The sequence below is a fragment of the Scyliorhinus canicula genome, chromosome 31 (assembly GCF_902713615.1).
Source record: "Scyliorhinus canicula chromosome 31, sScyCan1.1, whole genome shotgun sequence".
Lineage (NCBI taxonomy): Eukaryota > Metazoa > Chordata > Chondrichthyes > Carcharhiniformes > Scyliorhinidae > Scyliorhinus > Scyliorhinus canicula.
The window spans coordinates 1,530,454-1,544,119 of record NC_052176.1 but is presented as its reverse complement, the minus strand read 5'-3'; the positions used below and the strand labels follow the sequence as shown (position 1 = coordinate 1,544,119).

Below are 13,666 nucleotides of genomic sequence, written 5' to 3'. Positions count from 1 at the left end.
AGACTCCGCACAGACAGTGACCCGAGCCGGGAATCGGACCTGGGACCGTGGAGCTGTGAAGCAACTGTGATAACCACTGTGCTACCGTGGTTACAGCTGTTTTTATGCCCCTCTTTCTGCGCTGTGGCAGGTATAAGGAACTCCTGTCATGAAAGACTGATCCGGGGCAGCACTGTGGCGCAGTGGGTTAGCCCTGCAGGCTCAATGCGCCGAGGTCCCAGGTTCGATCCCGGCTTTGGGTCACTGTCCGTGTGGAGTTTGCACATTCTCCCCGTGTCTGCGTGAGTTTCGCCCCCACAACCCAAAGATGTGCGAGGTAGGTGGATTGGCCGCGCTAAATTGCTCCTTACTTGGAATAAATGAATTGGGTACTCTAAATTTATTTATTTTTTAAAAATGAAAGACTGATCCTGAATGTTGTCTTTTCTCCGTGGGTTCTCTTCGGTTTTGGCCGGGGCTTTATTTTGCAAAACTCTTTCTTTTTTAGGCTGAAAAGATCCTAAAGGATGAGGAAAGGGCAGCTTATGTCAACCCTGAGCTTGCCCTGGAGGAGAAGAATAAAGGCAACGAGTTCTTCCAGAAAGGTAAGGGCACACCAAGATTAGGTTCGGTAGATAGTCAAACGTGGGAGGAAGGAAGTATAACCGGCGCTGGGATATGAATTGACATGCCATTGGCTCCAAGTTGTTGCTAAGTTGGAGAAATTCTGCAGCAGCAAGATTCGGGCACCAGGGGGAGCCACTGCAGAGCCAGATACTCCCATTGGTGTCAAGCGAGCAAGTCACGTTTACTCCTGTTTTCCAATGAAGGCGGGTTTTCTAACTTCCACCCAATCCCTACAGTGCAGAAGGAGGCCATTCCGCCCATCGAGCGCACCGACGCTCTGGAAGAGCCTTCACCCGCCCTATCCCTTTTTTTTTTCAAAATGTTTCCAATTAAGGGGGCAATTTAGCGTGGCCACTCCACCTACCCTGCTCACCTTTGGGTTGTGGGGGGCGAAACCTACGAAAACACGGGGAGAATGTGCAAACTTCACACGGACAGTGACCCGGGGTCGAACCCAGGTCCACGGCGCCGTGAGGCAGCAGTGCTAGCCACCGTGCCGGCCCCCTGCCCGCCCTATCCCCCACCTAACCCGGAGGGAACCCACTCAGACACTGGGGAGAACGTGCAAACTCCACACAAACAGTCCCCCAAGGCCAGAATCGAACCTGGGCCCCTGCCGCTGTGAGGCAGCTGTGCTAACCACTGCTCCGGTCCCCGGCCCAGAATGTATTTTTGCCTGCTTCAATTTGTATTTTTTCCATTTTTGAGTTGGGATATCTTCACAAGACGATCCATACCTCCAGCGGTTGTGTACAGTTTTGCTGTGAGCAGTAAACGTGAAATGCCAATCCATGTTCAAGCGGAGGTTTGGCAAGAGCCCCATGGTTATGCAGTCTACTGTTTCTGATGTGACTAGAATCCAGGGTCGGGCTCACCAGAATTTGTATCTATATATGAATTAGGAGCGGGTTCCCTTGGTGCAAGCGCTCGGTGGCATGACCCCAATCAGGCCGCAAAATCAGACAATCTCACAGTGCAAAAGGGGGCCATTGCCATACACGTCTATCCCTTTTCGAAAGAGCTGCCCAGTTACTCCCAGTCTTGTCGCTCTTTTTCCCAAAGCCCTGCAGATTCTCCTTTTTTAATATGAGGCCCAATTACTTCTTGGACGTTGCTGCTAATCTGCTTCCACCGTCCTTTTTCCCAATTAAATCTCGTGCCTTTTGATCCTCCCGTCGGTGAAGCTGTTTCTCCCCGTCGACCCTGTCAAAACGCCCTGGTTGTTTGGAACAGAGTGCTCTTGAGATTTGGGTGGGGAGAGAGAGGGAATTTGCTGTGGGTCCTGCTGCAGTTTAGCTTGGTGAAGGCCAAGATCGAGAAACCCAAATGCCCTCCGTCAATTTCACCGAGTGAGTTGCCCCCAATGTTCGTTTGGAACCAAAGATTGCTGCTGGGCACCTTGGAGACCCCTATGTTTAGTGGTATTATTAATAGGACATGCGCCTATAATCTAATTCATCGTTCATTTAATTATTTGAATGTGCTTCCCCCAAATAGGGGCAGATACAATCTCATTAGTCAAGTGGCCTGGCCCCTACTCGCTATGTTCTACTCTGTATTTTCTGAGCTCTGTTCCAATTCTGGCAATCAGTGAGTTTGCCCTCCTTTCTATGTTATCTCTGTCCAAATGCTTAGAGTCGCCAGGTATCGAGTGATACCACCACAAGTTTCAACCGTCTTATCGATCAAAGAGCCAAACTCCAGTTAGTTAGTTCAAGGTCAAGGGTACTTTATTTACACACAATTAGTCATGCAACATAAACACTACTAGTTAGCTACACCTATCGACTATGACAACCTGTCCTTAACTTCGGGCAACCGGCTTAGGTCAGAAAACAGTTCAATTCTGGATCTCTCGGGTTTTGAAGGAGTAACTGCTGCTCAGCTGGGCTCATCCGTCTGGTCGGGGCATTGAACTTTGACTCGCTTCTGGTGTTGCTACACTTGGCGATGGCCATGACCGGGGTACCAAGGCCAAGAGAGGACGAACATGTGGCGAGCTCTTCTTCTTACACTCAGGGGGTTTTCGCACTCCTTTGGGCGGTCCTCCGGTTTGGGCCATCAAATGCTAACCGGCCTGATTAACATGCTAATGGGACGGAGTTTCGATACCGTCTGGACTTCTTGCTGACAAATATACATTTCAGGCTCTGAGTCTTGGCTTGTCCATTTTACCCACCAGCCTTTGCAAGTTGCTCTGTACCTAGTTGGAAGTGGCCGTCCCAGATGGCTACACTTCCCAGCCCCTGGAAGCAAGAATTCAGAGCAGCACAAAATGAGCAGCCACGGCCCAGAATAGAAACTTGCCTTTACTCCAGCAGCTCACGTTCTTTCAGTTATTGGAGTTGGGTACTTTGAGAGCTGTGACACAATGGGAAAGCGTGGAATTTATGTTCTTGAAGTTTTGAGGAAACTGTTTGATTTCACTGTCCATCGAATCACAGAATTTACGGTGCAGAAGGGGGCCATTCGGCCCATCGAGTCTGCACCGGCCCTTGGAAAGAGCGCCCGGCTTAAACCCACACCTTCACCCGTTCCCACCTAACCTTTTTGGACACTGAAGGGCAATTTAGCACGGCCAATCCAGCTAACCTGCACATCTTTGTACTCTGGGAGGAAACCGGAGCACCCGGAGGAAACCCACGCAGACACGGGGAGAACGTGCAGACCCCGCACAGACAGTGACCCAAGCCCTACCCGCCGTGTTGCTCGACTTCTTTTGGATGGGGGGGGGGGTTGGAAAGTGGATGTCCCTGTAGTGGGGCAAACGACCTCCCCTCCGTCTCGAGTCACTTGCTGTCTTTGTCTTTTTAATGGAGCACTGGGAAATTATTAGTTTTACTTTTCTTTACATGTAGACTGGATGTTGTGTATGCCAAGAATGATGGGCATGTTCGAAACAGGAGCTTGTTTCTTCAAGTCATTCGACCACACTCATAATCAACAGAATCCCGTGAAGCACCATCCACGCCTTTTAATTTGAAGACTGCATGTTGTAGCATGTCTGCATAATGCGCACTTGCTTCTGTATGAATGATTATGGTATGTGATGTGGAGGTGACGGTCTTGTTTTAATCGCAGGTGATTACCCGCAGGCTATGAAACATTACAGCGAAGCTATTCGACGCAACCCGACTGATGCGAAACTCTACAGTAACCGAGCAGCCTGCTATACCAAGCTCTTAGAATTCCAGCTGGCTTTGAAGGTAAATGTTTTCACAACCGCTGCTCCTGTTGGTAAGACAGCAGAGGGGGTAACGCAGAAACAGGAGGGCGACCTCTTTGCGTTCTGACGTTAGTTGCAAAGGGGCGCGATGGGGTTGGCGTGGAGGAACAGTGCTCCCTTGTGAATGAGTCCAGATCGAGGGGGCAGAATTGGTACGTTGGCCAATAATTCGCAATTTAGGAAGATTTTCTTCACACGGCGATGCAAATGTCGACTCTATTAATCACATGGAGTGATCGTGATAGATACCGATACATTTAATATTCATGAAGAAAAAACAAGTGTGGCTGCTCGAGAATTAACTGGCACAGAAAAACTCGTGCGGGATAGATTTCTGTTGGTTGAACCAACAACCGTATTTCTTACGTTGCAGATTCTATGTAATGTGCGCGATTGACCAATGTTAGGTGGAGAGTGGGGGAAGCAGTCAATCAGTAGATATCTTTTGGTTCCCTTCGGAGCCACTATTACAATCCCGGACCAGACCCCAATGGTTGCTAGGATACCGGACAAAACGCCAATTGTGAGAAAACTTTGCTCCTGGAGTGATCCTACGCACAGATAGGGCTATGTTACATTAAACAAACTTTATCACTAACACAATGTAACAAACTTTAACATCACAAAGAAAATAGCTTACAATTTCCAGCTCAACAATGCTCAATAATGACAATGAGGCACTCGATCCCGACTGCTATCTTTTATCTCCACTCGAGCAAAACCCAATTTCTGGTCAAAATCCACTTTCAAATACAGTTTTTTTTTATAAATTTAGAATATCCAATTCATTTTTTCCAATTAAGGGGCAATTTAACGTGGCCAATCCACCTAACCTGCACCTCTTTGGGTTGTGGAGGTGCAACCCACGCAGACACGGGGAGAATGTGCAAACTCCTCACAGACAGTGACCCAGGGCCGGGATTCGAACCCGGGTCCTCGGCGCCGCAGGCAACAATGCTAACCACTGTGCCACCGTGCCGCCCCCACTTTCAAATACAGTTAGCCAACCCAGGAATACTTGCTGTAAAGCAAAGTCTTGGGTCAACTACTTTTGAGAGCGATCCTCCAGGAAACCAGCTTGCAGATTCTTGCCTGCGTCAAACTACTGTTTAACCTGCCGGCCTTTTCGGAAACTGCTGTTCTGTTCACAGGCAAAAGCTAAACTGAGGGAAACGACTATTCTGTTCCCAGACAGATCAAAATTCAACACCTGACTGTTCAGCCTTTGGCTCCTCCCATTAACTGCATCACCTTTATCTACTCCCCGGGGAACCTACTTCATATAAACAAAATTCCATTCACCAAGCTTTTACGATGCTTTAATTACCCTTGTCGCCAAAGTGTCTATCTTTTAAACCAGGACTTTAAAAAAGATTACTGCAGCAGATGCGCACACACACCAACCCAGGCGTCACAAGTAAGCTTACATTAACACTGCAATGCAGTTGCTGGGAAAAGCCCTTAGTTGCCACACCGGAGCCTGTTCGGGTACATTCAGAATGTCCATTTCACCCAACAAGCGCGTCTTTCGGGGCTTGCGGTAGGAAACCGGAGCACCTGGAGGGCACCCACGCAGGCACGGGGAGAACGTGCAGACGGCGACCCAAGTCGGGAATCGAACCCGGGTCCCTGGTGCTGTGAAGCAACAGTGCTAGCCCACTGCGCTGCCGTGCTGCAATACATGTAATGCAATATACCTGAAATGCCTACATTCATCGTACCGCACACCACCCTGACTGGGAAATATATCGGCCGTTCCTTCACTGTCGCTGGGTCAAAATCCTGGAACTCCCTCCCTAACAGCACAGTGGGTATACCTACACCACACGGACTGCGGCGTTTCAAGATGGCAGTTCAACACCTCCTTCTCCAGGGCAGCTGGGGATGGATAGTGAATGCTGACCTAGTGAATGAATAGCAATATATATGTTTGGGTACGGCGAGACAAAAACTTTGGACAGGGCAGAGGTTTTAATCTCTTGACCAGGTATGGTCTCCACAATCCCCACAATCCACCTTGTCAACAGAGTTACGCTCGCGTATCCAGATATTCATACTAACCCATGCATTTGAAGTAGGCTATTTGACAATGGCTGATTTTAAACCCCCCCCCCCTAGTTCTTGTCTCTCCCACAAGGGGGAAGCACCCTCTGGATAGCCACACTGTCACGTCACCGCTGGCCCCAACTTGCCATCTGAAATGTGCTTGCTTTAGAAGGCAGAATGCAAGCAGCAGTTTGGCAAAGTCAGTGGGTGCCCATGAGATAACTGTCCAGAAGGGTAAGAAGTCTGACAACACCAGGTTAAAGTCCAACAGGTTTGTTTCAAACACTAGCTTTCGGAACGCTGCTCCTTAGGTGAATGCAGAGGTATGTTCCAGAAACATATATATATATATAGACAACGGATAAACGGACATCGCGCGACAATCGCCAGGCAGGAATGTTCCCTTCCAGTCGGGGAACACTTCAGCAGTCAAGGGCATTCAGCCTCTGATCTCCGGGTAAGCGTTCTCCAAGGCAGCCTTCAGGACGTGCGACAACGCAGAATCGCCGAGCAGAAACTGATAGCCAAGTTCAGCACGCATGAGTGCGGCCTCAACCGGGACCTGGGATTCATGTCGCATTACATTCACCATCTTGCCTGGGTTTGCGAAATCCTACCAACTGTCCTGGCTTGAGACAATTCACACCTCTTTAACTTGGGGTTAAAGATAGGGTTACCCCTATCTCTGGACCTGTAGACGTAATTACCTGCAATTGCTCGCATTCCAAGCATTGTCTGGCATCTTTGACTTTGTCTATATATATGTTTCTGGACCCTACCTCTTCATTCACCTGAGGAAGGAGCAGTGCTCCGAAAGCTAGTGTTTGAAACAAACCTGTTGGACTTTAATCTGGTGTTGTAAGACTTCTTACTGTGCTCACCCCAGTCCAACGCTGGCATCTCCACATCATATCCAGAAGGGGGCAGCACAGTGGTGCAGTGGTTATCCCTGCTGCCTCACGGCGCCGAGGTCCCGGGTTCGATCCCGGCTCTGGGTCACTGTCCGTGTGGCGTTTGCACATTCTCCCTGTGTTTGCGTGGGTTTCACCCCCACAACCCAAAGATGTGCAAGGTAGGTGGATTGGCCACGCTAAATTGTCCCTTAATTGGATAAAATGAATTGAGTACTTTAAATTTATTTTTTAAATGAGCTCGCGTAAAATAGAGGGAGAAAAGACAGCTTTTTGTTTCGAGAAGTTGATTAGTATTCGTCTGCGCCCACCCCGTAACCCCACCTAACCTGCACATCTTTGGACCGTGGGAGGAAACCGGAGCACCCGGAGGAAACCTGCGCAGACACGGGGGAGAGCGTGTGGAGTCTGCACGATCACCCGAAGCCGGAATCGAATCCAGGTCCCTGGCGCCGTGAGGCCGCAGTGCTGACCACTGCCATCCCAGCCATCCGCTCGCAAAACGCACCATTCCACGGAGAGAAACCAGCCTCCACCACGTCCCCACTGCACTGAGGAGGAATGTTGAATAGAGGCTGTTGGGTTTGCCGCTGTTCAACACACAATAATGGGGGCGGGCGGGCAGAGGACTGGTTTTGAAATTATTATTCAGGTGGATTCCAAACTTGGATCTGAATTGTCAGCATTTCTGCTTTCTGATGCTGTTTTCTATTTGCTTTGAAGTGTGACTCAGTTGTGGGGATAATTTCCAGGTGCCATCATAATACCTGCGTCCTTGACTGTCCTGGTTGTAAAGTATTTATCGGTCTATAGGATACCAGTCCTCGTATGAAAGTGTAGCACATTCACCGTCTGATTTTTTTTTTATAAATTTAGATTACCCAATTATTTTTTCCAATTAAGGGGCAATTTAGCGTGTCCAATCCACCTACTCTGCACATTTTTGGGTTGTGGGGGCGAAACCCACGCAGACACGGGGAGAATGTGCAAACTCCACACGGACAGTGACCCAGAGCCGGGATCGAACCTGGGACCTCAGCGCCGTGAGGCGGTTGTGCTAACCACTAGGCCACCGTGCTGCCCTTACTGTCTGATTTTTAACCAGACGCCAGTCATGTAATAAATCCGATTTATCGTTTGTTTGTGTTATCAGTTTAAATTTGCAGAATTTTATTCTCTTTCCATTCCCGCTCCCCCATTTTTAATCACACTTCAATCCCCCGTGAGTCGTGATTTGAAAATGAAAATCGCTTATTGTCACACGTAGGCTTCGATGAAGTTACTGTGAAAAGCCCCTAGTCGCCACATTCCGGCGCCTGTTCGGGGAGGCTGGTACGGGAATTGAACCGTGCTGCTGGCCTGCCTTGGTCTGCTTTAAAAGCCAGCGATTTAGCCCAGTGTGCCAAACCAGCCCCGATTTGTGAATCGTACCCGAATTTCAGTTGTAACAGGCAATAACTTTTCGACGCCTTTTCTCTTGACAGGACTGCGAGGAGTGTATCCACATTGATCACACATTCCGTAAGTTGATGGGGGGGGTGGTCGGTCCGTGTTGTGCTGATTTCGAAGCTCTGCTTAAACGTCACCTTCGTCAGTGAGGAATGGGCAGCGGTTGTATTAGTGTGTGACGGCATCTATTTCAGGCATGCCCGCCTAATTTGCTTTGTCAGCAACGGTACGGCCATCAGAAGACACGCCTCTTTTAAAACCCTCGTTCAGAGCGTTGTCTCGGCGGGAAATTCCTGCTTCCCAGTGGAATATGGTATCCTTGGCATTCGGTGCCTCCCTAAAGCATGCGTCAGCAGAGCTTCCTTCCAACTTGTAAAACAATTAAGTGATTCATCCAGGGTTGAAGGTATTGCAGCCACGATTCTGGATCAGACCCATCCTGCTGAGGGTTATCCTGGGGTCACTCGGGGTAGGGAGCTGCTGAATATTCTGCACACTTGAGGTCAGTATTGCAGGGTGGGCAAAGAAATCTAGTGAATGACTGGTTCGCCCTGGGTACAAGATGGGTAGAGCACAGCGGAAAGAGTTAGCCTGGCAGTCAGTGATTGGAAATATGGCTCTTCAATTCCTTTTGAGGAACTCCAGTTGTTTTAAATATATCCGACATGGGGCATTCTGCTGTCAATAGACATCAGAGTTGCAAATTAATCTTAATTCAGTGCACCGCCTGATTTATAACTGTTAATTTGATTTTGATTAGTTAAGGGTTACACAAGAAAAGGAGCAGCCCTCGAAGCCTTGAAGGATTTCTCCAAAGCCATGGATGTGTATCAGAAAGCGCTTGAGCTGGACTCTAACTCCAAGGTACGGGTGTCTCCTTTCTCATTTCCAGCTCTTGTTCTCTTGAAATTAAAATGAAAATCGGTTGTTGTCACGGGTAGGCTTCAAATGAAGTTACCGTGAGAAGCCCCCTAGTCGCCACATTCCGGCACCTGTTCGGGGAGGCTGGTACGGGAATCGAACCGGCGCTGCTGGCCTGCCCTGGTCTGCTTTCAAAGCCAGCGATTTAGCCCAGTGTGCTAAACCAGCCCCTTCTCTTCATGTCGGCTAGGCTGTGAACCCGAGGAGAGAGAGCGTTGTACCCTGCAGTCCCTGGTCGTGCAGTTTTAGTCAGCACAGTGCGTTCGGTGTTCCGCAGTGCGTTGGAGCCAGGACGTGGCATAGGCTGGCTTTCTCTCCGTGGAAAGATGCGTTGCGTGAGCTGATGGCTTGGTCGGCACAACGGTCAGCACTGCTGCCTCACAGCGCCGGGGACCCGTGTCCGATTCCGGCCTCTGGTGACTGGAGTTTACATGTTTCCCTCCGTGTCTGTGTGGGTTTCCTCCCACAGTCTAAAGATGTGCAGATTAGATGGATTGGCCACGCTAAATTGGCCCATTAGCAGGCAGCACAATGGATAGCACAATTGCTTCACAGCTCCAGGGTCCCAGGTTCGATTCCCGGCTGGGTCACTGTCTGTGTGGAGTCTGCACGTCCTCCCCGTGTCTGCGTGGGTTTCCTCCCACAAGTCCCGAAAGACGTTGGGTGAATTGGATAATTCTCCCTCCGTGTACCCGAACAGGCGCCGGAATGTGGCGACGAGGGGCTTTTCACAGCAACTTCATTGCAGTGTTAATGTAAGCCTGCTTGTGACAATAAAGATCATTATTATTATTAGTGCCCAAAGATGTGCAGGTTAGGTAGGGTAACGGGGCGGGGGAGTGGGCTGAGGGAGGGTGCTCTCTCGGAAGGTCGGTGCAATTCTGATGGGCCGAATAGCCTCCTACTGCACTGTCAGAATTCCACCGTCCTATGAACTGAAGGGAGCCTTTAAAAAGTACCAGAATTTAGAAAGGGATAAAAATATAACTGCCGAGGTCATCAACCTGTTTGATATCAGATATTCCCTTGAAGGTAATGGGTGGGACAAACAAATCCAGAGGTCCCTGGATGACAGGAAGCAGCTGAGATTGAGACGAAGGAAGAAGTATGCTAACGGCAGCAATCAGGCGGCTAACACAATGGAGAACCAGGCTGAATATACAAGGCTCCGAGGGGAAGTGGAACAGCAAATAAGAGAAGCAAAGATCGAGTATGTAAAAAGACTGGCAGCTAACATAACGGAGGGGAATCCCAAAGTTTTCTGTGAGGCGTATTAATAGTAAAAGTGTGGTAAAAGCAGGTTTGGGGTCTCCCAGAAAAGGGGGTAATGCATGGCGACATGGGGAGTAGCTGAGGTATTAAATTAATACTTTACATCTGCCTTTACCAAAGAGGAAGATGCTGCCCCCGGCCCCAGTGACAGAGGAGGTCATGAATATACTAAAGGATTTTAAACTGATAGGCTCGGTAGGTATTCAATATGCTCTCATAAAAAAGGGCTAGGACTGGGTGAGATGCATCCAAGGATACGGAGAGGCAGCGTGTGTGGAAACTGCAGAGGCTGTGGGGTGGTGCTGGAGAATTGGCAATGTTTCACCCTTGTTCAGAGACGAGCCCAGCAACTTACAGACCCGTCAGTTTAGTGATTTGTTCAGTAGTCAGTCTCGCAGAAACAGTAATTCGGGACGACGTTGATAGTCACGCGGACAAATAAGGGTTGAGGGAAGCCAGCACGGATTTGTTTTTGGAAAAAAAAGGAAAGTTGGGTTGAACTAACTTGACAGAGAGGGTTGATGAGGGTGACGCTGTTGATGCGACGTACACGGAGCTTCAGAAGACATTTGATGCAGTGCCACGCGAGCAATGTCATAGCGCATGGAATGGAAGGGGCGGCAGCACGGTAGCATAGTGGTTAGCACTACGGCACGGGGAGACCGTGCAAACTCCACTCTGAAGGTGACCCAAGGTTGGAATTGAACCCTGGCGCGGTGAGGCAACAGTGCTAACCACCGTGCCGTATAGACTGATAAAATAAAAGTGCAGAAGGTAAAGGGGGCTTCTTGGATGTTGGAACTCTCCTGTTGCAACACCAGTGCAATCGCTCCTTTTGCAATGAATAAACAAGAGGGCAAACCAGGCAGACATTAATGGCCAATACGCTAATTTGGATAAATACGGCAGACAGATCTGTTCATGGATGGTTATGGCTTGACCAGAGGGAGTTATTTTCTTTGACCCCTCAATTTTTTTTCGCGTATCTGTCCATGAAAGAAACCCTAATGAAAATCTGCAGTAGATGTCGATCCAACACCAGGGAGGGGAGCGGAAGACTCTCCTCCCTACTCGTTTTTCTCCTTGTCTTGGTGGCAAGGTTATCTCGGATTGCCTGCTGACGGTGTAGGGAGGTTGGCGCCAGTGAGGAGAAAGTGGGGGGGGGGGGGGGGGGGGGGGTTGCCTCAATCTCTTGGGGCAATCCAGGTCTCTTGTCTCTCGTAATATCAGAGGCTAGAGTGAGCAGCTCGTGGGAGTTTGGCGTGGATCTGCTGAATAGACGACTGTTAGATTGACAGGTTGAGAGCTGATTCCAGACCCCTGTCCTTATAAACCCCGCCCACCCCCTCTGACAAAAGTACAAGTGGGGAAATATATTTGATCGCCCTCCCCTCCCAAACTAGCCATTAGCGCTCATCAGCACCAAGCTAGTGGATTGGTTTAAGTGAGACGCTGATGTTGGCGGGGCCTGGGGTGTATGGGCACGCCAGCAACTCGTTCGGTGGCCTGGATCAAACAACCTCACGCGTGACCCTTCCTTTCTCCCCAATTCCTCAGGAAGCTTCCGAAGGTTACCAGCGCTGCCTCATGCTGCAGTATAACCGGAACGACACGCCGGAGGAAGTCAAGCGGCGCGCCATGGGCGATCCGGAGGTGCAGCAGATCATGAGCGACCCAGCCATGAGGCTGATCTTGGAGCAGATGCAGAAAGATCCACAGGCCCTCAGCGAGTGAGTACACGCAATAAATAGCCCATCGGAAATTGTGGGTATATTGTCTTTGTAACTCTTGGGCGAGTTCTCTACCAAAGCACATGGACTCTTAACGTTATCATTAAAACTCAGTAATAATTTGTTTCGACCTGCATTGTGCTACCTCTTGCGGATTTGTAAGGGGCGGGGGGGGGAGAGACACATTTCACCGTGCTTCGTTGCTGACCCAGCGTACTAATCTACTAATGCTGTCTCTCCTTAACGCACGGTAGCACAGTGCTTAGCACTGTTGCTTCACAGCGCCAGGGACCCGGGTTCGAGTTCCGGCTCGGGTCACTGTCGGTGTGGAGTCTGCACGTTCTCCCCCGTGTCTTTGTGGGTTTCCTCCGGTTTCCTCTCGCAAGTCCTGAAAGACGTGCTCGTTGGGCGAATCGGACATTCTGAATTCTCCCTCCGTGTACACGAGTGTGGCGACGAGGGGATTTTCACACTGTCACCTCCATTGCAGTGTTAACGTAAGCCGATTTGCGACACGGATAAAGATTCTTGTTGATTATTTCTCCCCAGCCACTTGAAGAATCCTGTCATAGCCCAGAAGATTCAGAAGCTCATCGATGTCGGCCTCATAGCCATCCGGTGATGACCATCGCAAGAGTTCAGCAGAGATGAAGCTCGGACTGTCCTTCTGGACCTTGCCCTCGAGGGGGAGAGTTTGGGGTGGGGTGGGGTGGGAGGGAGGGAAAACAGAAGAGAGAGAGAGAGAAAAAAAATTTACAACAGCCAAAACCAACACCGTGTACAGCATCTCATCTTAGTTTTTATTTGTAACATCTGATTTGTTTCTTGATCTGTTGACATACGGCACAATCCTATATAGCCTGTGCACTTTCTGTAATTTTAATTTTTAAGATGAAAAAATGTGAAATGTACATCTCTGCTGTTGCAGTCGCTGTAGAAACATTGGGATTTTCAGAGGTTTTGACGTTTATCGCGTACAAAGAGTTGCATTAAAGTGTTGTATCCAACCACCTGTACGTTTCTAGTCCACATCTGTTTTGCCGCCGCTTTAAAGGTAACGTTTACACGGTGTAAGGCGTACTTGCGCATGCTGGATTGTGCAAATTCCCTGGTGGGTTCTTTTTCTTTTTGGTCTACTTTCACCCTCCTCTGTCAACACGGGGCCCGGACACGAGGTACGTTTCTCACTGGGTCGCTCTGGCAAAGTGCCAAAGCTGGAGAACCTCCACGGGCGATCGTTGCCAAGCTCTGCAAATATCAGGACATGAAGCAGATTCTCAGCTGGTCAAGAAGCACGTGTTCCTGTAGATGGGATGGACAGATCATCGGGGCCGACCTACCTGGCCAGGTTGAGTTCAGCAGGGGACAGGGCGGCTTTATTCAAGAACCAAGTGCAGTTCGGAATGCTGTACCCGCAAACACTCTGGGTAACGTCCGGCTGCACGGAGCATTATTTTACCCTGCTGTGGAACACAGACGGCTTCATCCAGAAAAAGGGGCTGGGA

The 13,666-nt window shown here is 49.6% G+C and overlaps 1 protein-coding gene across 1 annotated transcript in view; it reads left to right on the top strand.

Moving 5' to 3' along the window:
• Positions 1-13,173, top strand: part of stip1 (stress-induced phosphoprotein 1) — a 35,588-nt gene extending 22,415 nt beyond the window's left edge. Inside the window, 6 exon segments of the mRNA XM_038787317.1 lie at positions 488-584; positions 3,688-3,812; positions 8,274-8,310; positions 8,999-9,102; positions 11,989-12,161; positions 12,711-13,173. Of these exon segments, the coding sequence (XP_038643245.1) occupies positions 488-584; positions 3,688-3,812; positions 8,274-8,310; positions 8,999-9,102; positions 11,989-12,161; positions 12,711-12,783 (609 nt within the window). The 3' untranslated portion in view covers positions 12,784-13,173.
• Positions 13,174-13,666: the final 493 nt, after the last annotated feature.